The sequence below is a fragment of the Camelina sativa genome, chromosome 15 (genome assembly GCF_030686135.1).
Source record: "Camelina sativa cultivar CO46 ecotype springtype chromosome 15, ASM3068613v1".
NCBI classification, from domain to species: domain Eukaryota; kingdom Viridiplantae; phylum Streptophyta; class Magnoliopsida; order Brassicales; family Brassicaceae; genus Camelina; species Camelina sativa.
This window is the reverse complement of record NC_141894.1, coordinates 5,421,294-5,444,503: the sequence shown is the minus strand read 5'-3', so window position 1 is coordinate 5,444,503 and position 23,210 is coordinate 5,421,294. Positions and strand designations below refer to the sequence as shown.

General features: G+C 34.4%; 6 protein-coding genes across 7 annotated transcripts; 1 reads left to right on the top strand and 5 right to left on the bottom strand.

Moving 5' to 3' along the window:
- Nucleotides 1-1,461: 1,461 nt before the first annotated feature.
- Nucleotides 1,462-2,910, bottom strand: LOC104745511 (transcription factor JUNGBRUNNEN 1). The gene is made up of 3 exons (XM_087489383.1): nucleotides 2,604-2,910; nucleotides 2,110-2,423; nucleotides 1,462-2,014 (listed from the first exon to the last, which is right to left on the bottom strand). Exons 1-3 carry the CDS (start codon nucleotides 2,815-2,817, stop codon nucleotides 1,634-1,636), a joined length of 909 nt encoding a protein of 302 aa, XP_087345509.1. The 5' UTR covers nucleotides 2,818-2,910; the 3' UTR covers nucleotides 1,462-1,633.
- A 4,318-nt stretch (nucleotides 2,911-7,228) lies between these two features.
- On the bottom strand, nucleotides 7,229-9,258 carry LOC109129070 (scopoletin 8-hydroxylase-like). The gene is made up of 4 exons (XM_019236660.2): nucleotides 8,826-9,258; nucleotides 8,357-8,598; nucleotides 7,833-8,157; nucleotides 7,229-7,717 (listed from the first exon to the last, which is right to left on the bottom strand). The coding sequence occupies exons 1-4, from the start codon at nucleotides 9,087-9,089 to the stop codon at nucleotides 7,472-7,474; spliced, it is 1,077 nt and encodes a 358-aa protein (XP_019092205.2). The 5' UTR covers nucleotides 9,090-9,258; the 3' UTR covers nucleotides 7,229-7,471.
- A 3,757-nt stretch (nucleotides 9,259-13,015) lies between these two features.
- Nucleotides 13,016-14,370, bottom strand: LOC104745509 (uncharacterized). Of its 2 annotated transcripts, none has more exons than XM_010466767.3 (4): nucleotides 13,959-14,370; nucleotides 13,701-13,835; nucleotides 13,446-13,610; nucleotides 13,016-13,352 (listed from the first exon to the last, which is right to left on the bottom strand). In XM_010466767.3, the coding sequence occupies exons 1-4, from the start codon at nucleotides 14,313-14,315 to the stop codon at nucleotides 13,242-13,244; spliced, it is 768 nt and encodes a 255-aa protein (XP_010465069.1). In that variant the 5' UTR covers nucleotides 14,316-14,370; the 3' UTR covers nucleotides 13,016-13,241. The 2 variants fall into 2 exon arrangements, with proteins under 2 accessions (XP_010465069.1, XP_010465068.1); XM_010466766.3 differs by having other exon boundaries at nucleotides 13,016-13,355; nucleotides 13,959-14,354.
- A 2,738-nt stretch (nucleotides 14,371-17,108) lies between these two features.
- Nucleotides 17,109-17,871, bottom strand: LOC104745508 (pectinesterase inhibitor-like). Its single transcript, XM_010466764.3, has one exon. The coding sequence runs from the start codon at nucleotides 17,835-17,837 to the stop codon at nucleotides 17,250-17,252; it is 588 nt and encodes a 195-aa protein (XP_010465066.1). The 5' UTR covers nucleotides 17,838-17,871; the 3' UTR covers nucleotides 17,109-17,249.
- A 296-nt stretch (nucleotides 17,872-18,167) lies between these two features.
- On the top strand, nucleotides 18,168-18,989 carry LOC104745507 (uncharacterized). The gene has a single exon (XM_010466763.3). It carries the CDS (start codon nucleotides 18,260-18,262, stop codon nucleotides 18,869-18,871), a length of 612 nt encoding a protein of 203 aa, XP_010465065.1. The 5' UTR covers nucleotides 18,168-18,259; the 3' UTR covers nucleotides 18,872-18,989.
- A 130-nt stretch (nucleotides 18,990-19,119) lies between these two features.
- Nucleotides 19,120-21,681, bottom strand: LOC104745506 (nucleolar protein 56-like). The gene is made up of 8 exons (XM_010466762.3): nucleotides 21,362-21,681; nucleotides 20,926-21,140; nucleotides 20,670-20,827; nucleotides 20,392-20,579; nucleotides 20,046-20,298; nucleotides 19,823-19,971; nucleotides 19,596-19,730; nucleotides 19,120-19,501 (listed from the first exon to the last, which is right to left on the bottom strand). The coding sequence occupies exons 1-8, from the start codon at nucleotides 21,564-21,566 to the stop codon at nucleotides 19,308-19,310; spliced, it is 1,497 nt and encodes a 498-aa protein (XP_010465064.1). The 5' UTR covers nucleotides 21,567-21,681; the 3' UTR covers nucleotides 19,120-19,307.
- Nucleotides 21,682-23,210: the final 1,529 nt, after the last annotated feature.

The following is a 23,210-nucleotide window of genomic DNA, read 5'->3' as shown; positions in this document are numbered from 1 at the left end:
GTGTTGTTTTGTTGATTATTGAACTGAAAACTAAACCAGCCTAAACCAAGAGATCCTTAGAGTAGTTTAATTCCCTGAACCGAGACTTAATTATCGTGAACGAAGGAAATGGTTTGTGGTGTGTGTGATTAGTGTTATATGGGATTGTCGAACCTGAAAGCATGTAATACGTGGTCACGTGAATTGGGTTATGGAGTTGGTGTAGCATTACGTCTTGTGGTGGTTAATATTAATTAAATTGTTAGTTTTGGTTTAGTTTAGTTATTAAATCATTCTAATTAATTTAATCGGAGGAATACCAGTTTATCAAGTCTTAGAAGTTGGTTTGGATATTAGATTAAAGTCATGGATTATTGTTTGGAAATAATCATTGATCGGTTAAACTCAACCGTTGCAGATTGAGGATTGTTGCTATTTCTAAACCGTGGATTCAATCCAATAGCTAAGGTGAGGGTGGTATTTGCGGATAACAGTAACCTTTTTCTTTATGTACTCTTCGATAGTTGCTGAGTATAGACTCAAGAATTGTTTGTTATTTGAATGTGTTTGCGTGGATTTGTGTGCAAAGTAAAGTAGGTTGTTAGTAACATGATATATGTGAAGCACATTTAGCTACATGATATGATGTTATGAATTAACTTATATATTATATTATAAATATAATTATGAACATACAAGAGAATGAGAATGAGAAAGGATAAGATATTTGAGGATGTTGGACTGTAATGAACCGACGGGTTCATTGCAGGTCATAAACCGCTGACGAGCAGGGGAAGAATCGAGCTATGGGCCGTGGTCTTCTAAGAAAAGGGGGTTTGGGAGCCATAAAAAGTGTTAATGGCCAAACCTATAAGTAAAGTAAAACTTATTAAGTAATGTAAAGAAACAGAAATGTTTGCGTGTGGTAGTCGCTACAAAAGTGCATAAAATAAGATGAGAATTATTAAGGAGAAATAAGATGTTTGTTTGTTTGTTTGCTTGATAGACATTCTGAATCTATGCTAAGTAATGGTTGTTGATTATATTTGGAACGTGATTATTGTATGTCCAGTGGGCAGAGTTTGATCTCCTCAGTGAGTAAACTTGTTTACTCACTCCATTTTTCCTTTTTCCTAGGTTAGTAAGTTTAAGAGTTGCAGTTTGAAGTTTGTTCGTTGGTAAATCTTAAAGAAAGAAATGTTTTTGGTCATACCGGATGGATTACATGTTGTTCTGTCTTTTGTGACGGTACGGGTGTTACAGGATTATTTTTAATTCTTTTGGGTTTCTTCCTAATGGGCTATTGAAAACTAAGCCCAATACTATATAGACTTGTGTGATATTATTATTATCAACCGTCTAAAGTTCTAAACGAGTTTTTTCCACTTTTATTATCAACCGTAATTCTTTAATTATATATATTATTTTTTGTCATCACATATTCACATGTAACGATGAGATATTTATATACCAAAGATAAAATATGCAAATAATAATATAAGCCATTCCGTGAATATAGGCCAATACAAATATATATAGTCAGGCGCATTCATATACATACATACAAAAGATCCATGTTTATAAATAGAGAATACAAAACGTCCAAGTAAACAGATAGATATGCTAGTAAGTTAACTACTAGTGGTTTAGTGATCTAACTAAAAGAAGAAGGTGGGAAAGCAAATTCCACAACCGATCGAAGCTCGTCCCAGTTTTCGTAGCTCTCATAGTCAATGTTATCGTTGGAGAATTGTTGAAGCGAATCAACCTGTGTGGCGGTGTCCATGGGAATTGGCTGGTCTTGATGTTGATGTTGATGATGCGTTTGGTGAAGCTGGAAAGCGCTCCTCTCGTAGCTCCCTTTAATCACGTTGGTACTACTACTACTTTCATTGTCACCAAAATTGATATATGCTTCTTGGTAATTAGATTGTTGCGGCTTCACCCGTTTGCCATTTGCTAATTCTCTCCAGTCCGAAGTGTATTTTCGACTAGACACATTTCTCTTGAATATCCGGCATAACGTCCACACTTCCTGCAATTATTTATATTAAGAATCAAAAACTTGTCGAAAAAAGGAAACATGCATGCTAGATATCATCATGAACGAGTAGATCATTAGAAACTTACTGCTTGTAGTGCGGAAGTTGGAGTAGGGTTAGAGTGTGTAGGGCCACCGGGGATAGTGTCATTGGCTGTAGGAAGACGAAACTCGTGCATCATCCAATCTGTCTTGCTTCCTTTCCCGGCGCTTCCAAGGTAATACACGAGTGTCTTCTTTAGACCGATCACTGTTTTATTAGGTCCATCCGAATAGACAGGTTTGTCTATTCCCGTGGCTTTCCAAAAACCGGAACCAGTCACTCGGTTTGGTCTTATGCTGTTTCTATATTTCCTTCCTCTCTTGCAAAAGAAGTAGTTTTCCTTCTCCGTGTTCCTCGACCCTTCAAAACAAACATTACATTTTAGCATCAGTTTGGTTACAATAATTAATGTACTAGTTTTTTACTTCACAACCATGCATTCAAGTGATCTCTACTAATTTTCTCTTTTCTAAAAAATAGTAATTAAGACCTAAAGATGTAAATGAACAAATTAACAAGAGGGAGTAAAACAAAACTTACTTGGAAGATCCCAGGGATCAAATTTATAGATATCGATTTGGCTGACAATCTCATCGATCTTGCTCGGTTTCTTGAGGAGTACTTTTTTAGAAAGATAATATCCTACGAGCTCCTCGTCCGTAGGGTGAAACCTAAACCCTGGAAGCTTTACCACTTCTTCCTCATCTTCTTTTGATTCTCTTATGTTGTCCCGTAACCCCATCATCTTCTCCATGGCTTTGGTTTTACTATTCCCTCCTCCTTTTGCTCTCTTTATATAAAGAGAGAGTTTGTGTCGTGTGTGTCTTATTAATCCCTTTATAATCAATGATCCGATTTGGTCAAGTCATTTCTGTTGACTTATAAATCCTTCATAATCAATGATCCGACCCGGTAAAAGTCTTTTTGGGCTTGAGATTTTGGAATCAGTCTCTTCGCATCACAATATGTGGACCCAATGCATATATATGACGCTTTTACCTTTCATATCATAGGGACGCAAAGGAAAATGCCAGGGAGAGGACTGACTTTTCAAGCCAAGATTTAATTTTTGTGTGTTTGTTTACTCTTCCAAAGTGTCTGACGAGGATTCATTAACTTCTTATATGATGATTATATTACCGCGCTCACCACGAAACATCTATTAATCATCATGACGTTAAACGCATAACTCCGACTTTGTGCTCGTAAAGGTAAGATTTGTATTGCTTCGTTTGAAAATTTTAACTTGGGGAGATCAACAAAAGAAAAAATGAAAAAACATGAGTAATGTTACATTTTTCTATTTGGTAGTTTCTCTGAAATTGACAATGACAAAGCCACCTAATCAAAAACCGAATATTACCCGTCAGTTCCTTTCTCACTTCAAAATATGTTCAGCTTACTTTTGTGGACATGAAGTACTAACTGGTCTCTTCTTTAACACAAACAAAAGGTTTAGTCGTTTCTTGTCACTGTTTTTCATTACTTGCAAGTTGCAACTACAGTTACGGGATAGTTCACAAACCGTCGTTAGCAGCCAACCAATCCCATGAATCTTTTAATTATTCTAAGTTAACTGTTATTTAGGAAAAAAATATAAGAGTCACATGTTTTTCTTATAACAACTGTGGAATGATTTAGTTTCCACCACACTCTGTTGGATATTTTCCCACTACAATTTACAACCAGAAATTTCTGAAATTCTCTGAGTGGGATGATTTTTTAAAAATTACAATTATAATTTATTTGAATTGGTCAAATTTGTTTATAATTTCAAAATTTTATCATTCATATTTTTTTCTTTCTAAAATAGAATTGACTCCTATTTAGTGATAATCGTGTAATTCAGTCAATTACCACATTTACGCATAAATTTGAAGATACATATAGATATAATAATTAAAATAATTAACAAAATAATATTATTATAAAGATTCACATTCACATATATGATTTCTTCACTTATGTTAATCTTACACCTCTTCATTCGCATTGATATCTCAATAATTAATTAATTAAGTATATACATTCTATCATAACTTAAAATCGTTATAATGAGGATAATTAATGACCTAATCCCAACGTCTTACCGGTCGACCTCTTTTTTGGAGAATGCCTTTCCTTTTTTGGAGAATTCCTTAATATACATACCATATTTTTCTGTTTTATTTTCAAATACCAAAGAAACTATTGAATATAGTGGTGATTGTTTGTAATTCTCTTTGCAAACCATGAGGCGAAAGTTTGATCCGATGAGGGTGTGTAAAGCTGTGGAAATATGCCGCCAATTAAAAAGTAGTGGAAATACTGATAATTATTACCATAATTATAAATCACAATTTCAACTGCACTAAAGAGTCTCCCATTAATCCACTGCTCATTGTCAAAACTCACTCTTGGAAAGCTATTGACTTTTTTGTCCAAATCTTTACCACATCTTTGGATAAGCTTTTGGTAAAGGAATCATTCTCTAGCACAAACATTTACCTTTCAACAAATTACATTGGAATGTTAGGAAGAAACTAGCTAGTACTACTATAAACTATTCTAATTCTGATGTCAAATACAAGTAACAAAAATAGGGAACCATGGAAAGAAGAGTAATCTAATATGATATTTGTTTTTCAGATACTCATTTTTGCATAACAAAAAATGATATTTGTTTATAAAATCATTTGTAAGGAAGATAGAATAAATAAAAAAATTGAAGAATGAATCAATATAGCATCCTCTATATACTGTTTGTTTCAATTTATTGAGTCAATTCGTAGCAGCTGGTCAAGTCAATGGATCATTCAACCAGAGTCATCAATGGTTGACCCCAAGTTGTTCTTGTTGGACATCTTCCTCTCCATCTATTCTAAACCTTTTTGTCCTATTACATATATATATATATATATATATATATATCTTATTTAATTAATTATGTTTTATAAAACTAATTTATCATTTATTAAAAAAAAAACTTACAAGGAAAAAAACATTGTCGCGGAAAAGTATTAGGTTTTTTTATGACATATTACATATATATCTGTCTTATGTATCGGTATATATGACATATTTAATCATATATTCCAAAAGTTTGGTCCATTATCATTCGTACGTCTCCAATATAGAAGAAACACTGAAATTTGTAACTAGCTCGAAGCATATAATGCATGCGCGCGCGATGGGAGTCATGGGACGCCAGAGGCAAGTGGGAAAAGAAAACAAAATGAAACGATTCGATGGTTAAACCTAGTATATAGAACTGTCAAATGGGTGGACCATGGACTATTGGGCGTGTCCACTTGGTCTTTTTTTTTATGGGCGAAACTTGGACAAGCCCAAGTGGTCCATGGTCCGAAATGTGTCCAAACCCAAAAAGACCATGTCCAGATGGTATTATCTATGGACAGCCCAATTTTATTTTTGTGGTTTTTCACTTATAATGTATGAGTTTTATTTCTGTTATTTTTTTTTTATGAAAACTGAGTTTTATTTTTGTTATTTTTCACTTATAAAATCTGAGTTTTATTTTTGTTATTTTTCACTTATAAAATCTGAGTTTTATTTTTGTTATTTTTTAATAAAATCTGAATTTTATTTTTGTTATTTTCACTTATAAAATCTACTAAATTTGGTTGTAATGTTCTTTATTTTTGTTATTTTGTTGTTTTTTCTTATAAAATCTGAATTTTATTTTGTTGTTTCCCCTTATAAAATCTGAATTTTATTTTGTTGTTTTCCCTTATAAAATCTGAATTTTATTTTGTTGTTTTTCCTTATAAAATCTGAATTTTATCACAGCTTACAGACCTGACAACGTCTTTGTTTCACTAACTCTGATTCATTAACCGAGAGCAACACCTAGAATCACTAAAGTTTCATCATTCATCATCAATCATCAGCTTGAAATCATGAAACCCCAAACATTGAAACCCAGAGAACGAACACAAATATCACTACAATTCAAAACACAGAAACCTTAGCTAAAGCCTAAACAACGAGAAACCACTCACTACAATTCCAAAAATCAGAGAATTTCGAACTAGAAAACACAAAAAACGAATGACCCATTAACCCAAATTCAGATATCTAATTAGCTTAACAATACCTAAGGGTGCTTCTCAATACCTAAGATGGGTGCAAATTGCGATGAGATTGACAGAGAAGAGAGTATCTTATACTAGTAGTATATATATATTATGAGAGGAAAAGACGTGCATGGTTAATCAAAATGGGTCGTCGGATCGTTGATACTAAAAAAAAAGAAGCTAGTCCCTGACTCCCTCGTTTTATCCTATCGTGGATATATATTGACTTTTAAAAGACAGAAAGAGACATTATAGTTGCCTAACTTGCCTTAAATTGTTTCATGTAAAAACTTAGATTTGAGTAGACGCTGGCAGGATAAGCAATAGGATTTTATCGTTTTTGGATTAATGTTAGTAATAATCAATATGAATTTGGTCATAGTAAACGATGTGATCGACCATAATATAATGTAAGATATAGGTAAAAAAAAGTTACTTTTAAGTTTTAACAAAGTGGTTTAAGGTTCTTTAAACACGTTTATGGAATATTATTCTAATCCGTGGTGTCTGGTGAGTTAACGAACGAGTTCTAATTGGGCGTAAGTGGAAATTTACTCTTCTACAAGTAAAAAAGGAAAATTTGACGAAGGAAGCAAAAATCACGAGGTTTGAATAATCCGTAAACATATAACGTCACATTGTTTGAAGTACACGATTCACGTCATAACTTGAAAGTCTCAGAATCCCCTACCGCTTACGTCACACCGACTTTCTTTAAAATTGCACCATATAATTTGCATTTTTAATAAACATTGTAGTTTTAAAATATGATTATTGTTCTCTTCTTCTAATAGTCAACGAAAATTTGTGAAGGACCTCCTAGAACCCGATAAGTCTAAATCGTAAATATAGTATGCCATGAAAGCGAGATGAAATATGGAAATAATAATGGAAATTCAAATTCTAATATTATAAATGAGGCGAAAAGTCCAGAGATTGGAAATCCATGGAGGAATTGGTAAAAAAAAATCATTGCAGTAAAAAAAATCAATAGGTAGGTCAGCAGACTCTGGGACTTTAGAAATTCTTGGTTAAAAAAAAAACCATTCAACCTAATATGCATGAAAAATTTCATAAAGATTCATCAAGTTTAAGGATTCCCCCAAAGAAGGCAGATTTTATTAATTTATAGATTGTACCAAAACAAAAAGTCAAAAACATGGGGATCGAGAAGGATTAAAAAAAAATTACATCAAAAAAGAAAAACAAAAAAGAGAAACAACAACTCAGTTTAACGTGGGACTAAGGATAAAAATAAAAAAAAGGACAAAGGATAAAAAGGAGAAACATGGTCGTTGTGGTTGATTTAATACGTGACAACTGCTGATAGTATCACTCGGCACGTGCGAAGTCGAGAGATTTTTTGCCGTCGTGTGGTTGGCCGAAGAAGTTATTCATGTAGTCTTGAAACAACAACTCCTTGTATCTAGCCACTCCATCGCGTTTCACAACTTCCGGCAACGGTCCTATCTTCTCTGAGGGATTAGGTGCCGTGAAAATGGGCACAGAGACTCTTGATCCGATGTTTGTGGTTCGAACCCTATGCTCGGCACTTTTGTACTTCCCATTGCTCAAAATCTGTTGAAATTTTTATATATTTGTATTAGAATATCATAAATAAATATGGATACCACATTTATAGTATATAAAATATATGTATAAGTCCATTCATTGTAAATTCGTTTTGACAAACCTGCATAGTGTCGCCGATGTTGATGACTAAAGCTCCGTGGACAGGAGGGATCTCGGCCCATTCACCGTTGTCTAGTTTAACGTATAGACCACCAATGCCGTCTTGTAATAAAACAGTCAACATACCCATGTCGGAGTGACGGCCAACGCCAATGGTCAGCTCGGGGCTCGGACAGGTGGGGTAGTAATTCATGTTGACCATCTTGGTTCCCATCAAACCATTCATCCTCTCTTCTTCTAGTTTCACTCCTACATTTTCCATCAGAATGTTGACTACATTTTTCACCATTTCCATGGATGACTTCATGAACTTAAGTGCCACATCTCTGTCGTCACACATATATTATATGTTAAATTTTGTAAATTTATGATTCAAATATAAGTCTATTATGATTCAAATATAAGTCTATATATTATTTTACATTTCATCTTATTTCCAACATGAATTTCTTAACATTTATACTCTATTTATATAATACAAGTTTGATGTATAAATGTTAATATAGATTTAGTTCATGTATATACCTGCATGGTTGAGGCCAGTGTTGAAGAGCCTCATGGTCACTGGTGTACATCATGCTCACATAATCCTTCCACTCAATCGCCTTCTCCTTATCTGGCACGAAGCTCGTTCCGTACTTAACCAGCTTGCTTGGACTCACTTCTTTTAGGTATATCGCTTTTTCCTCAGGAGCTTGTGCGAAAAACTCATGAGCCGACGTTTTCAGCGATTCGAGCAGCTCCACTGAAACACCATGGTTCACCACCTGTCATTTGCATTTCATCCTCAAATTATACAGTTTTTTCTTATTATAAACATGCATGTATGTAACAGATTGTCAGATTGATAAAGACACTCAATATTATATGTAAGCATTTATAATATATGTAATATCTTTTGAACATTAACGTCAGTTCAAATTTACATGTTTATACAGGAATATATTGCTCCTTTCTACACCAACCCATATGATATGTGTCGACCATTATTTACCTGGAAGAAGCCAAGCGTCTCAGCAGCTTCAACGATCTGTTTGGCCACCTCCTTGTGGTGTGGGCCGTTTAGATGGGAAAGATCGATCGGCTGGGAAGCCTCACAAGTAAGGGCGTTTTGGGTCGGGATTCTCTCAGAGATAGGCTGGACGAAGGGCTTTGGAACAATGGAGAGGCCCGAGTCTATCATACCTTTCACGCCGTTACCTTCTTTGACCACGAAATTGTACAATGTGGTTTGATCCTCGAAATTGATGATAGCCATTGTCTCTAAACTTCTGCTTGAAAACTGAATGCTTTTATGTTTTTGTTAGATTGAAAACTGAATGTTGAGAAGTAACAAAGTGAAGTGGGTACTATAAATAGTAACGAAAATAGCTAGTATTTGTCTAATGACAAGCGTGCATAATGCCAAGATCATTTATGTAGTACGTAACGTATCGAAAGAAGAGTTTTAATATATCTCAACTACCCACATATCTCTCATTTATATTTGATTTGATGTTTTATCAATTAGTATGTTGGCATTTACCAACCCCCTCTATATGAAAAAGTTTGATGCATGGTGATACAAATAAAGTAAACGTTAAATTAATTCATTTTCTGCGTATAAAAATGGTTCAACCATTAAATGTTATATTTAAATAAACAACTCTTACGTTAGGGTTTTCTAGCTAGTTTTCTTACAAAGAGAACATTTGTGCCTTTGTGGTGTGCGTCTTGCCATGAAACACAAAGACATTCAAATACCAGAATTATAAAATATAAAAAGATATTCAAATACATCTTTTAAGTGTGTATATACTATATACGTAAGCAAATTCTTGAAGCTCTTTAAACTCTAGGAGACTTTCATTCATTTTTTTTGCCTTTTAACACATTTTGTTTAATACTTAAAATCCACGCCTGGTACTACTTAACGGCTGTGTATCGTGAGCCATGCCCCTCTTTCAATGTCAACGCCTTGGGCTATGTCTATTTATTATGGCCTAAAATTTGAAGCCCAATAAGTTGAGAGCTAGATTGCCTCAATAAAGCGGATGCCTACGTTCTCAATCAATAATTCTCAGATAAATTAGCTCCTTTAACAACAACAAAAATGACTATGTCGGTATGTCCTATACATATAAGTGTTACCTTTTTTTTTTTTGGATTACCGATTTTTTGTTTCTTTAGTACATGCATTGATTATGAATCAATGACATTATTTTCTGTTTCTTTCAAGAAAGAAAAAAAACTCAAATTTAAAATTTATTAGCTGTATATGGGTTTACTCACTACCTAAGAAAATGCTACTGCTCAAGCTAGGTGATTATATGTTTTGAAGTTAATTTTTGCACTATCACCTTTTTGTTTCGAGGTGTTTCAAAAATGCAAAAGTTAATGTGAAAGAAAAATTGAAAGTATTAAAAGAAGATATAGGAGAGGGATATATGTCTTGTCTCGAAGACAAAATTTGTGAAAGAGACAGCGGAAGTGAATTCTCACATTTGGGTTACAAGATCGCTATTGTTACACAGTTGCATGCAATAAGAAGCTTAACTACGTCCCTATTTAAATTAGCTTCCTCAAAAGAAGATTACTTATTTCCACTTTATCCTTGTTAATCGTTTTCATGATTGGATTTTTTAAGTGCTTTCAAATTACATAGAAAAAGGAAAAGGGTCAGATTTTCCCAGTTTAGTGGGAAAGGTCAACCCATCTAGTCTAGTAATGTAAAATTTTCTATAAAGATTCTGTCGGATCGATCGGACCCTGTCGTGTGGCCATCGTTGCATGATCTTATTTTCCAAATCCCCACGAACCACATGTACAGTGTGTTTACTTGTATATATATATGTGTGTCAATATTTATTTATTTATCTTGAACATGTTAGATTCAATTGCTGCATGATTAGAAAACACGTGGCTCTGTTGATCTCAACGTAGACTCTTTGTTGGCTGCAACATCACTTTGATCAGCTGCTTAATCCTATGTTTGACGATTCCCCTAATTAAACTACCTCGTCTCATAATAAAATTGAATAATCATCAATCGACCAATCTTCTTACCAAAATGCATAATTATACCAAATAGTTGCACTTTCTCTGACTGCTTATTACAAAGAAGACACCGATACAAGTTTCTCTTTCTACAATCATAAATATACAAAATACAATATTTTGATCCTTAAAAATGCACGAAAGAACATAATCGTTGACATAAACATATTATTATATTTGGAAGAAAAAAAACATAAGAAAAAAAATTATCCCTAATTGCTATCATTTTCAAAAAAAAAAAAGGTATGGAATATTAGAAATGAATATAAACTCAAATATCATTTTCCAAAAAGATATATAGGAATATCAGAAATGCGTAGAAAACACAAATTATATTAGGTCGAGGCTTCGCATTAGACATATTATATAGCTCCCCCTCCCATTGAAGGGGTAAGTTGTTAATTGTAGCTTTCGTTTTCAACATGCATAGAGAGCGACCTTCACTGCTCTAACGGTAACACATGCTTTATAAAAAATTTGGAAAATCCAACACCGAATCTTTGTAACATTTTGTTGAAGTGGACAAAAGCATTTTGTATTACTTAATTTCAACGCATCATAACAATATGTGAAGGCGCAATTCCTCCGACATATATTGTACTATTTTTTTTTTTTTTTTTTTTTTTGACAAACACATATATTGTACTATATGTATACAATTGGTAATTTTATTAATCAGTGTCTTTCAAGTACTAAAGTTACGTTGCAACATTATTTACTTTTTTTTTTTTTTTTTGTCAAACATCTTGGTATCATTACACTAAAATCTCAACCTTTAGAAATACATTCTAAGCAAAGGAAATACAAATTAGTAAGGCAACAAGTGCCAAAAAAAAACCCCAAAAATGGTTAAATAAGGGTTATACAAAGTAGTAACTAATTAAGTGCTTAACCACGTGAACATTATACTGAATACTTGTATCACTTGAATTTTAGAAAACTGAATTAAGGCCTATATTGCCTTTTGCCTGTTCAAGTTGACCAGTTATATATAGAAGACAAAAAAAAGTTTGAGATAGTGGGAATTTACCGAAATTATTGAAAATATATGTGAAACACTTATATCTTTCTTGATAGTAAGAAGACTGGCAAATGAAGATAAACAACTAATGATTACTTGATGCAATCTTTATTATCTTGTTTTGACCTAAGCATATGCGATAGATTGTATCATATATGTGCCCAACGTCAAAAAGCAGGGTCAACACACTTCAGTGACATAAATATATAATTTTCTATGGTAGATCCAAATCGTGAGACTTAATACTACTTCAATACTATTATAGATTCCAGAAATCAATACTAATATACGTTTAGAATTTTTTTTGGAAAAATATACACATATATATAAATTTTTGTTTTAGGTACATAAGTTTCATTTATTTATCATTAGAAGTGTGTCGAGAAGAAAAAGGTGGAAAAGTAAAAAGCAAATGAGAGGGCTTCAGCCTTCATCTTCACATATATTCGTCAAAGCAGAAAATAAAGGGGACAAATTTCAGAGAATATAATTTGCAGATTTTGAAGCCTTATTATGTTTGTTATAAGAATTATATGTCTTAAAAAGTGATTGGAACTTGGTTCCGTATCATGTCTTTCATCTCCATCCTCTCTCTATATTTTCATGCATCAATAATAATAAAACCTATAATGAATAATTGGATGCTTTAATTAATTAATTTGTAGACATCATTCTTTAGCTCCTTGCCTATCATTGCAAGAATTTCATGTACAACTTATCATGTTTCTCTGTTTTGTTGTGACCAATATATAAGTCGGCATTATTCTTTATATCCATTCATATGTAAGCATCGGAAGAAAGATAAAAGAAAGGCCACAAGCTATTTTACGTTTAGTCATTCCGTCTTATGATTAAAATTGCATCACATATTCCTTAATACACAATTGTTCCACGAATCCACTAGTTAATTAATCTCTTATCGACTCACCCAATTTATTCGCATCGTAATCAAAGATGTTGTTTGCCTTAAATAATCTCAACAAACTTTTCACCCCTCTTAGAATCGTCCTTTTGGTTTTCATATTAACTTTTGATTTACCGTAAAAAGGTAAAGTAGATGAAAGAAACCATAATAACTTGATCTTGATTGCCATTGGCTAAAATTATTCTCACGTAATAATTAGATATGATGATAAAAAGTGAAGTTCTTTTATTTTATTCACTTAGACAGAATCTTCATGTTCATTAACCCCAGGAATAATTAAGTACATTATGATAAATCTACCATGAAAATATATATATATATATATAAATAAGTTGCTTAAGTAAACTAAACTAACTGATCAAATTCAATAGCTAGCGACATGAATTGATTCGGAATTAAGTAAATTTGATAGGTAGTAGTAATTAAGATCAGAAGGTCCACGTGTTTGGATGATGAGCATCTCCAGGTGTGTCAAATTCACAAGGAAAAGGAATGAGGTTGGACATTGCTTCGTGAAGCCATCCGTCATCATGTTCCATCTGCTGAAAATTGTGATGCATTAGATTTACAAATTACAAGTAATGATGGCATATAATAATAATACATGCTGTCTTGGAATAATTAAGTAATACCTGCATTAGATAGTCGTCCGATCCTGAAAACATATCTTCGTCTTTTTCAGAATGGTTGTTGTGATTCTTAGACATGTGAGATTGTTCTTCACATGTTTCATTGTTTCTGGCAAATCGTCCCCGAACTCGAACACGCCGGTCGGCTAAGGTTTTACGACAAACATACTGCATATACATATAACATAATTCATGAACATTCAATAACCAAATAGTACAATTAACTAAATAAGAATGAGAGTGTATATGTATACGTACCTTGATGGTCTTATTGAAGTTGCGTTGGTTCTTTTTCTTCAAGTACCTCATAATTCTGTCTTTACGTTCCTCCACCGAATAACGTCCCACTTTTATGTTTGGCTGATCAGCTTGTATCCCTCCTTCACTATTTCCCTGCTCCAAATAAATATTTTCTTTGATTTCAATTGTTATGTGTTTTAATAATCATTTATAATAATATAGTACTACATGCATGTCTCTCTTATTAGTAAATGATTTTGAGACGTGTATACGTACCCAAGATTGCTCTCCTGTGGCCGGACGGAACAAGGGCTTGATCTCCGGTGAAAATCCGTAGTATTCTTGATCTCCACCGTGAAAGTATTGTGTGGCATTATTCACACTCATTTTCTGGTAGTAATTGTTGTATTCAGGCACAGAGACGGCGTCAGAAATCCCAAAAACTTGGGGTACAAAGATGGATTCAGCTGGATTAGAAGAGGTGTTAAAGGAACCATAACATTCGTCAAGGTAGCTAGATAACGCAGAGTCTACGTCAGGACATGAAGAAGAGCCGTGAAACTGTGAAGAAGTCTCGCCGGAAAATGTTGTGAAATCACCGCCGTAGAAGTGAGGAAGAGATGATGATGCCATTTTGTTTAATTAGGTTGGGGTTGTTTGGGAGGAAATGAGAGTGTGTGCAAGTGTGTATATATATAGGAAACGTTGAGAGGAGTTTTTGTGTGGGGATGTTACAAGTTGTTGAGTTGGGGCAGGCTGACCGTAACACAAATTGGGCAGACCGAACACACCAGACTTACAGTTAGTGTGAGACTCTCTATGCTCTGTTAATAACTTCTTACACTCTCTTTTCATGCTGTCAAAGCCATTTTCTTAACTTAACATCTTAACAACTACATGTGATTATAATTATCAGTTGAGACTTGAGATGGTCCTTTTAAATATTTAGTTCACCCTGTGCTTGTTTTATTCGAAAGTTTGTTGTAACAAATGGTAAAATTGTAACTACTAGCTATAATATAAAAACTATAAACAGCTTCACTAATCGAATATAAAATTTTGAAATATACTAAGATACATTTGTCGAATGGTGATACGTTAGATAATATATGGAGCACACGCGAATAATTAGATATCTAATTTAAGCCACACCAGTTGTCCTCAGTTGCCAATGTTCTTGTCTCGTCTTTTTTCATTAAACAGAAAAAAGAGAATTTATAAAAATGAGAATAAATGTTTTCGCGTTATTTTTCAAAAGGCCGTACACAAATACTCACGCTATGAAAACTACGTAAAGAGAAACCCTACGCCTAGCCCCAGAATCTTAACACATGTTCTTCCAATATTTTGCACCATTTTAGTTTATTAATTACTTTTATGTGCAAAACAGCCCCTACGACTTGAATGAATCTCTACCTATAAATATTTACGATATTGTCTACGAACTTAGATTTGTGTCTATTTACCCATCTTTCCACAGTCCAATTGATATGCCCTGCAGAAGTAGAATTAATAATAGTGCTTTTGCATGACAACCATGTATGCGTATTACACAAGATTTGATATCGAAACTTTAGTCGGCAATGCTTCTAATATATAAGTATATAACCACCAACGTCGGTAATCTCTGGGATCTGTGAAGATTCTTGCCATGATTCAAATTCCTTAAGTTGTATATATTACATATTTTTCAACCTCTAAATCACCACGAATTGGTTTGTTTTGAAAAAATGAAGACAATGCTAAAAATCAAATATGGCTAGTGGGACTGATACGAGATCATAAGCGTAGATATCAAATACGAATGGCTGCCTCAAAACATGTTCTGTGAGATAGGAGATTCGAAGAAAGATGATGGATGGGTCATGACATGACTGAATATGCATTCAAAGACTAAAGTGAGACATGTTTTTCTTTCCTTTATCTTGTTTTCTGTGAAGTTGTACAACTTCATAATATTAGATTCTCTGTCCATGATCTGCTAAACTTCAAACTCGGTCTCGTGGACTAGACAATGAAATATTTTATGAGAAAAAAAGAAGATCTTCCAAAATATCTCAAACTATATACATCATAACATGCCAGTTAACTGTCATCTATTGTAATAAAATCAACATGAGAATTGGGTATTAATTATTAACAAGTAAAAAAAAAAAGTTACGAAATTGCCATGCATACATGCATAAGAATAGAATATCATTTTATTTCGAAATCTACTATCCGATCTTATCCTATTTGTGGATTTCATTATGCTCTTCCAAAAAAACATTCATCAGCTATCTCTAACAGCAGTGAATTAACAATATCTGAAACTCTGCGTCGTGTTGCCTTTCAAAGTACTGATACCTTTTTTACTGAATTGTTTATATATAATTTTTTGAGTTTTTGGTTGCTTTTCGTTCAAACTTAAAAAAAAGTTGTTCTTGGAAATCTTACTCTCATGTGTTCTGTTAAGCTAAAGCGAAACTGATATCTTAGTTCGATCTTTTATTTGTTATCAGAAAAGATTCCTACCTTTAGTTATCCTACACTTTGAAAGAAGCATTCATTCTTCTCAAAAAGACTGATCTATACAGTCTAACTGTAACTCTTACAAAAATGTATTATAAACTGTCACAAAATTTCAAACCTTTTTTTTTTTTTGTTGAAGCAAAAAAAAAAAAAAAAGGTTTTTATGGGAAGAATTCTGAGAGAGATAAATATGTAAAATTAAGATGAAATGAGAAGAAAAGAAAAGAAGAAAGCTTAACTTGAAATTGTTGCAAGTTGTGTTTGGCTATTGTTATTGGTGCATGTTGCCTGAAGAATGAATCTTTAGGCATGTAGCTGTTTCCTTGAAGAATCAAAAAAAAAGAAGAAGTTAAAAAGTTGTTTTCCAACTATTTTCACATAAAATTTAATCCACTTTAGAAGAGTATTCTTTCCCCACATAGTTACATTTACTATTGTATATGCTGCCAAAAAAGAGAAGATATGTCCTGATTTTGTTCTGCATGCTTAGGCAACCGGGCTCGAGTTGCTGCCTAAACATCATCTCTATCTTTTATCCTAGAGAACAGAATACAAAGTTTTCTGTTAATTTCTCATTCAGTTCTAAAAGATATTGATCACCATAAGCAGAGATAAATGATGAATTTCTTATTTGGCTCTTGGAACTTAGAAACTCTGTTTCGTTAAACAGAGTAGGTAAATAAACATTTCGATCCTTCATCTCCGGCAATATGTGGCTTGAAATGATTTTGTTCTCAAACAACTCATAAGTTCTCTATTTTATACTCTGTGATGATTTTGACTATCTTGATGTTATGATCTAACTCCTTAATTCATCTATATTTGGAGTATTCTCGAGAGGTTTGACCCATTGACTAGGATTAATGAAGCTTATATCAGTGCAAAATAAATAAATAAATAAATAACAGAACCATATAAAAATATCAGCTACTTTGTTTTTAGCTTCATAACACGAACAAGCAAATTTGGATTTTAATTTTGAGGCCTAGACATAATTAAAGACTCTGATAATATAAGGATAATAAGAAAATGGCTTGATGGAGAAACATAAACTATCTAGAAGCGATCAACGATCCTGAGGAGAGCTTGAGTCAACGCCAAGTAAACCTCCATATGGTAACGGAAACTTGAGGGCACTTGGATGTTGAGTGTCTCGAGATTGGTTTTGCATGAAAACGGAGGATCCACCACTTTGACGCTGACGTCATACGCAGCCTTGTCGTAATCTCCGACTGACAAGTGAGCGTCGGCCTCTCCCACACCACGCTTAGCCGTCGAGAAGCCCAAACCGCACTGCTTCAACGCTGCTTCAGCCTTGGGATTTCGGTAGTAGTGCTCGGAGCCCAAAGTGGAGACATTCTTGGTAAGGGTGATGAGGTGAGAGTTGATGCATCTGAGGATGATTCGAGCCAGTGCAAATTTGTCGGCTTTAGGAGAAGCGGGGTCGGAGCTTAGACAGCGAAGACACAAGGTGGGATTGTCAGAGTTGTGACATTGTTGCATCATCAGCTCTTCATCGGCTCTGGTGATTACTGATATTGTTGTTACAAGTGTGGTTAGAAGAAGAAGCTTTCCAAGCAAAGCCATTTTCTTGTTCATATGTTTTATTGCTCTTCTCACTTTTTGTAGGTAAGTGTGAATCATCACCACACCACCATTGTCTACGTTCTTACCTCCTTAAGTGCTGTTACGATTTCGTAACGTTCGGAGATAAAAATTCGATTGGTTGCAGATGACACGTGGTTCAAGCGTTAGTTAACACAAATATAACGTGAGTGGTAGACGTCTTTATTTCTTTCTGTTATTATGGGCCATAAATGGGCCTAATTTACAGTGGGCCAGTTTAAGAACGTTCGACGGTGCCAAGTCGAGCTGTATTTTAATGACCGTTAGAGACGCTGAGGGCAAATCTGTAAATTCACATAAAATTTAAAAAAATAAAACCCAAAAGAGCCGTTACGAAAGAGCCTTGACGTTATTAATAAAATCCACATTTTCTTCTCCTCAGCGAATCAATCACACAAACTTACATTTCTCTATCTCTGTTTCTCTATATTATCACATCAATGGCGTCAGATCAGAGCACGATCATGGAGGCGAAGACGAGACATCCTCTTCACCAGATAGCAGATACACCAACACACAAGCTTCTCCTGAAACAATGGTTAAAAGAAGAAGAGCTCATCCTCAGCCGCGTCTCCCACAAAGAATCTCAGATCGACTCTGTTCGTAGAGAAATCACTCAGCTTTACATTTTCTTCTTTCTCTTCCACTCCATTTCTCTGCTACTCCTCTTCCACGCTTCTTCTTCTTCATCTGTCGCTGCTGCTTCCAGTGCCTGTAAAAGATCTTGGATCCCTTCACTCTGCGCTCTCTTGTCTTCGTTGGGGATCATTTGGGCGGTACGGTACAAATCTGAAGTGGAGTCTCATCTTGAGAAGCTGTTAGAGAGGGAGAAAGAAGATGGGAAGCTTCTGCGTAAGTGCGTTGAGGAGTTGAAGAAGAAAGGTATCGAATTTGATTTGCTTAAGGAAGTGGACGCGCTTCGTAGAGCAAAGAGTTTGAGAGTTGAGTCGAAGCCTGTGAGGAAATGGTCTGCTAGGGATTTTGTAACGCTCTTCTTCTTCTCTGTATCGTGTTTGGTTCTTGCGATGATTAGACTCATTCTCTGCGATTAAAGATTCTCTTATTATGCTCTTTTGATTTCGCATTTGTAATGAATGAGTCACAGCAGAACTCTCTGGTTTCTGCAATTTTAGCTTTTTGTTTCAGATAATAAAGAACATGTTTGATTCATCTTCTTCAATCCTTATCTGTAGTGTTTTTTAATTTGTTTAATCATTTTCAAAGAACAGAACACATAAATATATGTACTTGAAAAAGATCCGTTTCAAGATTTTGATTTTCAATTTGACCTGAAAATTAATAATAACCAACCTGAAAATCTGATATATAATTTCTCCATGTTTAAAAGCTGTTTTAAAGTCAAAAACAGAGCCATGTGGGGAAAAAGAACTAGTTTGAGACAGGCTCAATAGTAAATTAGTAATCAAAAGCTATGTGGAAGAAAGAAAACTAAAAACTAGTGCATTACTACTACTCAGACTTGTTTGTTTATTCATCATCTTGTGACTTGGTTTTCTTCTTCTTCTTCTTCTTCTTGCTGTCACCATTATCTGTTGTTGTCAACTCCTCTTCTTCTACTGCTTTGCTTTTCTTCTTCTTTTTCTTTGATTTCTCCTCTTCCTTGTCCTCTGTCTTTCTCTTCTTTTTCTTCTCTGAGACTTCTACTGTTGCTTCTCCCTCGTCTAGAAAAAGAGAGAACAACCCATCAAACAAAACCGTTTTAGCTCAAAAGATCAGAGAGCTTTGTTGGTTCATTAGAGAGAGAGTCATATGTACCTTTCTTTTCAAGATTTTCCAGCACTTCTTTCATTACGTCAACATTCTTACGTGGGGCAACACCTTTGTCATAAAACTCAAGTCGTTCCTCCACTTGCTCCCTTAGTTTCTCACCGAAAGCTGTAGTGCTGCTATCTGCATACGACAACACCACAGTTTTAAACAGCAATGCATTATCTCACTATTCCAAACAACTCTTTCTTATTTAGGGGAGTCTAGATATTTACCAGCGAAACAATCAATCCGGGATGCAATGGAACACTTGTTTGCAAGGTAACGAGCAATACGGCCCTTGTTTTTGGCAGATGCACGCCCGATGAATGACGAATGGAATATAAGACCATATTTGGGTGTGTTTCCACGTGTTTTCAGCGCCCTGAAATTTACATAAAAGTCAGTCACTGCAGTGAAATTGAACCTTCATAACAGAAACAAAGCTTGAAAATGCACCTGAAAAGAGCCTTCTCAGCACCGAGAATCTGGAGAGTTGACGATGGGCACTTGGCAAGATTTGTAAGACTTCCTGCATGTGAAATCAACCTAGCACCAACCATCTCTCCGATCAAGGCTGCCAAATTTGGAGCAATGTCGCTCATTTTAGTAACAAGATAATCATGGAGCTTCTTCCTGTAATCAGCGAGGTCCATAACTCTCTGAGCAAAGGTCTGGACGTTGATCAGATCAACGGGTGATAAATCCTGGCCTTCAGATAGGGAAAACAAGCAATGGCTTAGAACAAGACAAACTAATAGATAAATTGTACGAAATCATCAAACAAGCTCCAACAGTTTCTTACCCATGGATGCTTTTCCAGCTTCAACAACCTCTCTTGCCTTATCTTCATCCCCCAAGACTTCAGTAAGCATTGGGATATGCTCTTCAGACAACTTCGACTTGTCCTCGATAATCTTTGAAACTCTGGCATAAAGGTAATTATCATTGACTATCTTGACAAGTTCAGGGAAGTGCCACGAGTACCATTCTCTGCAAAAACATTACATATACTGCTCTCAGAAACCATTTTCTCTCACGGTAAACAGAGAACAAGACATAATCTTAAAGGCAAAAACAAACCTGACTCTCATAGCAAAGGAATTGACATCCTTATCAAGCGTGTCAAGTAGGAAAATAGCTTGAATAACCATGTTATCCACCCGGTTAACATTGAACTTCACCTTTGCTCTACTGTAACTGTGAGCTAGTCCAAGTTGAGCTTTTTCCAAATCACCAGGCTACATTTATAAGAAATTGAATTGATATTGAGCATAAAATAGCGATAAACATCAGCAGAGATATAAGTATAAGGTAAATCATAAAAAAAAGTTGTCACCTTTAGGTCTTTGATGAACCTATCAAAATGCTGGCGCACACCTCTAAGAAGCTCATGGATGAACTCATTGCTCTGGCAAGGAATGTTAGTGGCTTCAAATATGCAAGACCCGATTTTTGGCTCAGCCACTCCCAAACTAAACTTGGGCTTCTTCCCTTCCTTCACTTTCGGGAGATTCAGCTCCAGAAAACTTCTCAGCTCATCACTCATATACCCTACAAGTTTAAAAGGTGTAGAACCAATACAAAGATCAACACTTGTTATCAAAACCGCAAGCAAAAAAAAACTAAAACAAAACAGAATAAGCAGATTCCAACTGTGTTCTTTCAAGACAAAATCCCAATTATGTAAGAGCTCAATTCTAGAATTAAAAAAGCTATTTCAAAGCATGAACATAATAGAGTATATGAGAGCTGTAATTTAGTGGAGAGTTAACCTTCAGAGACGGCGCTGGTTTGGTTGAGAGCATCGAGTGCAGACTGGAACGGTTGAAACGCAGTGAGCTGGACGACCCGCCCGAACCGACTAAGGTCCGAGACGGAGCTCCGAACCGCCTCCGCGTTCTGTCCAATCTCATCTATACCGTGTGCCGAGTACAGTCCGAAGCCGGAGGCTGATTCGGAAAGAAGATACAACGCCATTGTAGAGAGAAGCAATAAACCCTAGCCGTCTCTTTTAAAAAATTGAAAGTCGAGTATTTATTTATGCAGCAGCTTCTGTTTCGGAGAAGAATTAGAGAGATTAGGGTTTAAGGTTTTTACGCAGGGAAGATGATGACGGCTTTTGCTCTAACATTAACTAAATGGGCCTGGCCCATTAAGTAATCTCGGAGAATAAAAACTGTGCAGAGTAGTATTTTCTCAATTGGGTTTTCCAATTCACTTTTTGTTTATTTCCTATTTGGGACTTGGGAGGGTTTGGTTTCCTTGTACTGTATGATTTATGATCCTTCACCAATGGGATGGGACTTGGGAGGGTTTGGTTTTCTGTGAATATAAATATGAATATATATATATATATCTAGTTCTTCACTCAGTGTTTTAAAAAACTAATATGCCTAATTGGCATGCTATTAAAAATCAGATTCGACCCTTGGAAGTCGGAACAATTGTTTTCTCTGGTTGAAAACTCCCCTCCTAATTTGCTATATATAGTTTCTCTTACAGAAGAAGTCATCTCCTATTCCTTCCATTTGCAAAATCTGTCGCTTAGCAAGATGGCCAATGAGGTAAGTTTTAAACCAGTTTTTTTGTTTGATACTTGCTTTCTTATTCTAGCTCAACTTCTTTTGCAACTGGCATTCACTTTCTTTTAGGATCAAGAGGATGTTTGTTACATGGATGTTCAAGAATACGCAATAAGCTACATGGAAAGAAATCAAATACTAAGGCATGTGCATATCGCCAACCATTGCTTTGGTGATATGTTTTACGGAGACTTCATGGAGATGCGATCCGATTGGCGCATGGTCTCTTACGTTGGGGAAGATATGTTTGTGACATATCTTTGTACCTCCAGGTTGTAAACCAAATTAATGGGAGATTAGGAGAAGACTATCTTGCAGACAGACTATACGCTGGGAGGTGTACAAGGTCTATACAACGGATTCGACGATTAATTCCACCACCCTGTTATATTTATATACTAGATAATGTCCCATGCGTTGCATGGATTTGAAATTAATATAACAAAATATAATTATATACTTTTAAAGCAGTTTAATAATTTATTGAATAAATTGATTAATTAATAGTTTATATTACATAAATATTCTTTTAAATACGTATCTTCAAAACTTGTACAAAAATTATAGAAAATTTCCCTTAATTATGGTTTTATAGCTTTCTTAGTTCCTTCAATAGTTTTTCCACTGTCCAACAAATACAAGAAAACTTACCTATTATTTATTATGTTATTTAGATTCATTATGAAAAAAAATATTATTCGAGATGATTAATCGAAACTAAAGATGATTTTCCGAGATGATTGATAAAGTCATATATAAAAATCATATGGAAAATTCAATTATACCAGTATAAGTGAGACCAAAAACTAAGTTATATATATTTACAATTCACAATAATTTGGTTTTAATACATTAATATAAACATAGTATATATATATATATATATATGTTAATTAAATATATACTGATAAATGATATATGATTAGAATAATATTAATAAGTGACTAGAAATTGAAAATAGTTACATAATAATTTCATGTGAATTATTTATCTTAAAATAAATAATAAATAAAAGCAAAATATAAAATATGCAACATAT

Coding starts and splice junctions, on each gene's coding strand:
- LOC104745511 (XM_087489383.1), bottom strand. CDS start 2,817: ATGGAGAAGATGATGGGGTTACGGGACAACATAAGAGAATCAAAAGAA. Junction 2,424..2,603: donor TGATCCCTGGGATCTTCCAA/GTAAGTTTTGTT, acceptor TTTGTTTTGAAG/GGTCGAGGAACACGGAGAAG. Junction 2,015..2,109: donor CAACTTCCGCACTACAAGCA/GTAAGTTTCTAA, acceptor AAATAATTGCAG/GAAGTGTGGACGTTATGCCG.
- LOC104745508 (XM_010466764.3), bottom strand. CDS start 17,837: ATGATTCACACTTACCTACAAAAAGTGAGAAGAGCAATAAAACATATG.
- LOC104745509 (XM_010466766.3), bottom strand. CDS start 14,315: ATGGCATCATCATCTCTTCCTCACTTCTACGGCGGTGATTTCACAACA. Junction 13,836..13,958: donor CCACAGGAGAGCAATCTTGG/GTACGTATACAC, acceptor TATTTGGAGCAG/GGAAATAGTGAAGGAGGGAT. Junction 13,356..13,445: donor CGGACGACTATCTAATGCAG/GTATTACTTAAT, acceptor CACAATTTTCAG/CAGATGGAACATGATGACGG.
- LOC104745506 (XM_010466762.3), bottom strand. CDS start 21,566: ATGGCGTTGTATCTTCTTTCCGAATCAGCCTCCGGCTTCGGACTGTAC. Junction 20,828..20,925: donor GGTTCATCAAAGACCTAAAG/GTGACAACTTTT, acceptor TTATAAATGTAG/CCTGGTGATTTGGAAAAAGC. Junction 20,580..20,669: donor TCCTTTGCTATGAGAGTCAG/GTTTGTTTTTGC, acceptor ATGTTTTTGCAG/AGAATGGTACTCGTGGCACT.
- LOC104745507 (XM_010466763.3), top strand. CDS start 18,260: ATGGCGTCAGATCAGAGCACGATCATGGAGGCGAAGACGAGACATCCT.
- LOC109129070 (XM_019236660.2), bottom strand. CDS start 9,089: ATGGCTATCATCAATTTCGAGGATCAAACCACATTGTACAATTTCGTG. Junction 8,599..8,825: donor AGACGCTTGGCTTCTTCCAG/GTAAATAATGGT, acceptor TGCAAATGACAG/GTGGTGAACCATGGTGTTTC. Junction 7,718..7,832: donor ACATCGGCGACACTATGCAG/GTTTGTCAAAAC, acceptor AAATTTCAACAG/ATTTTGAGCAATGGGAAGTA.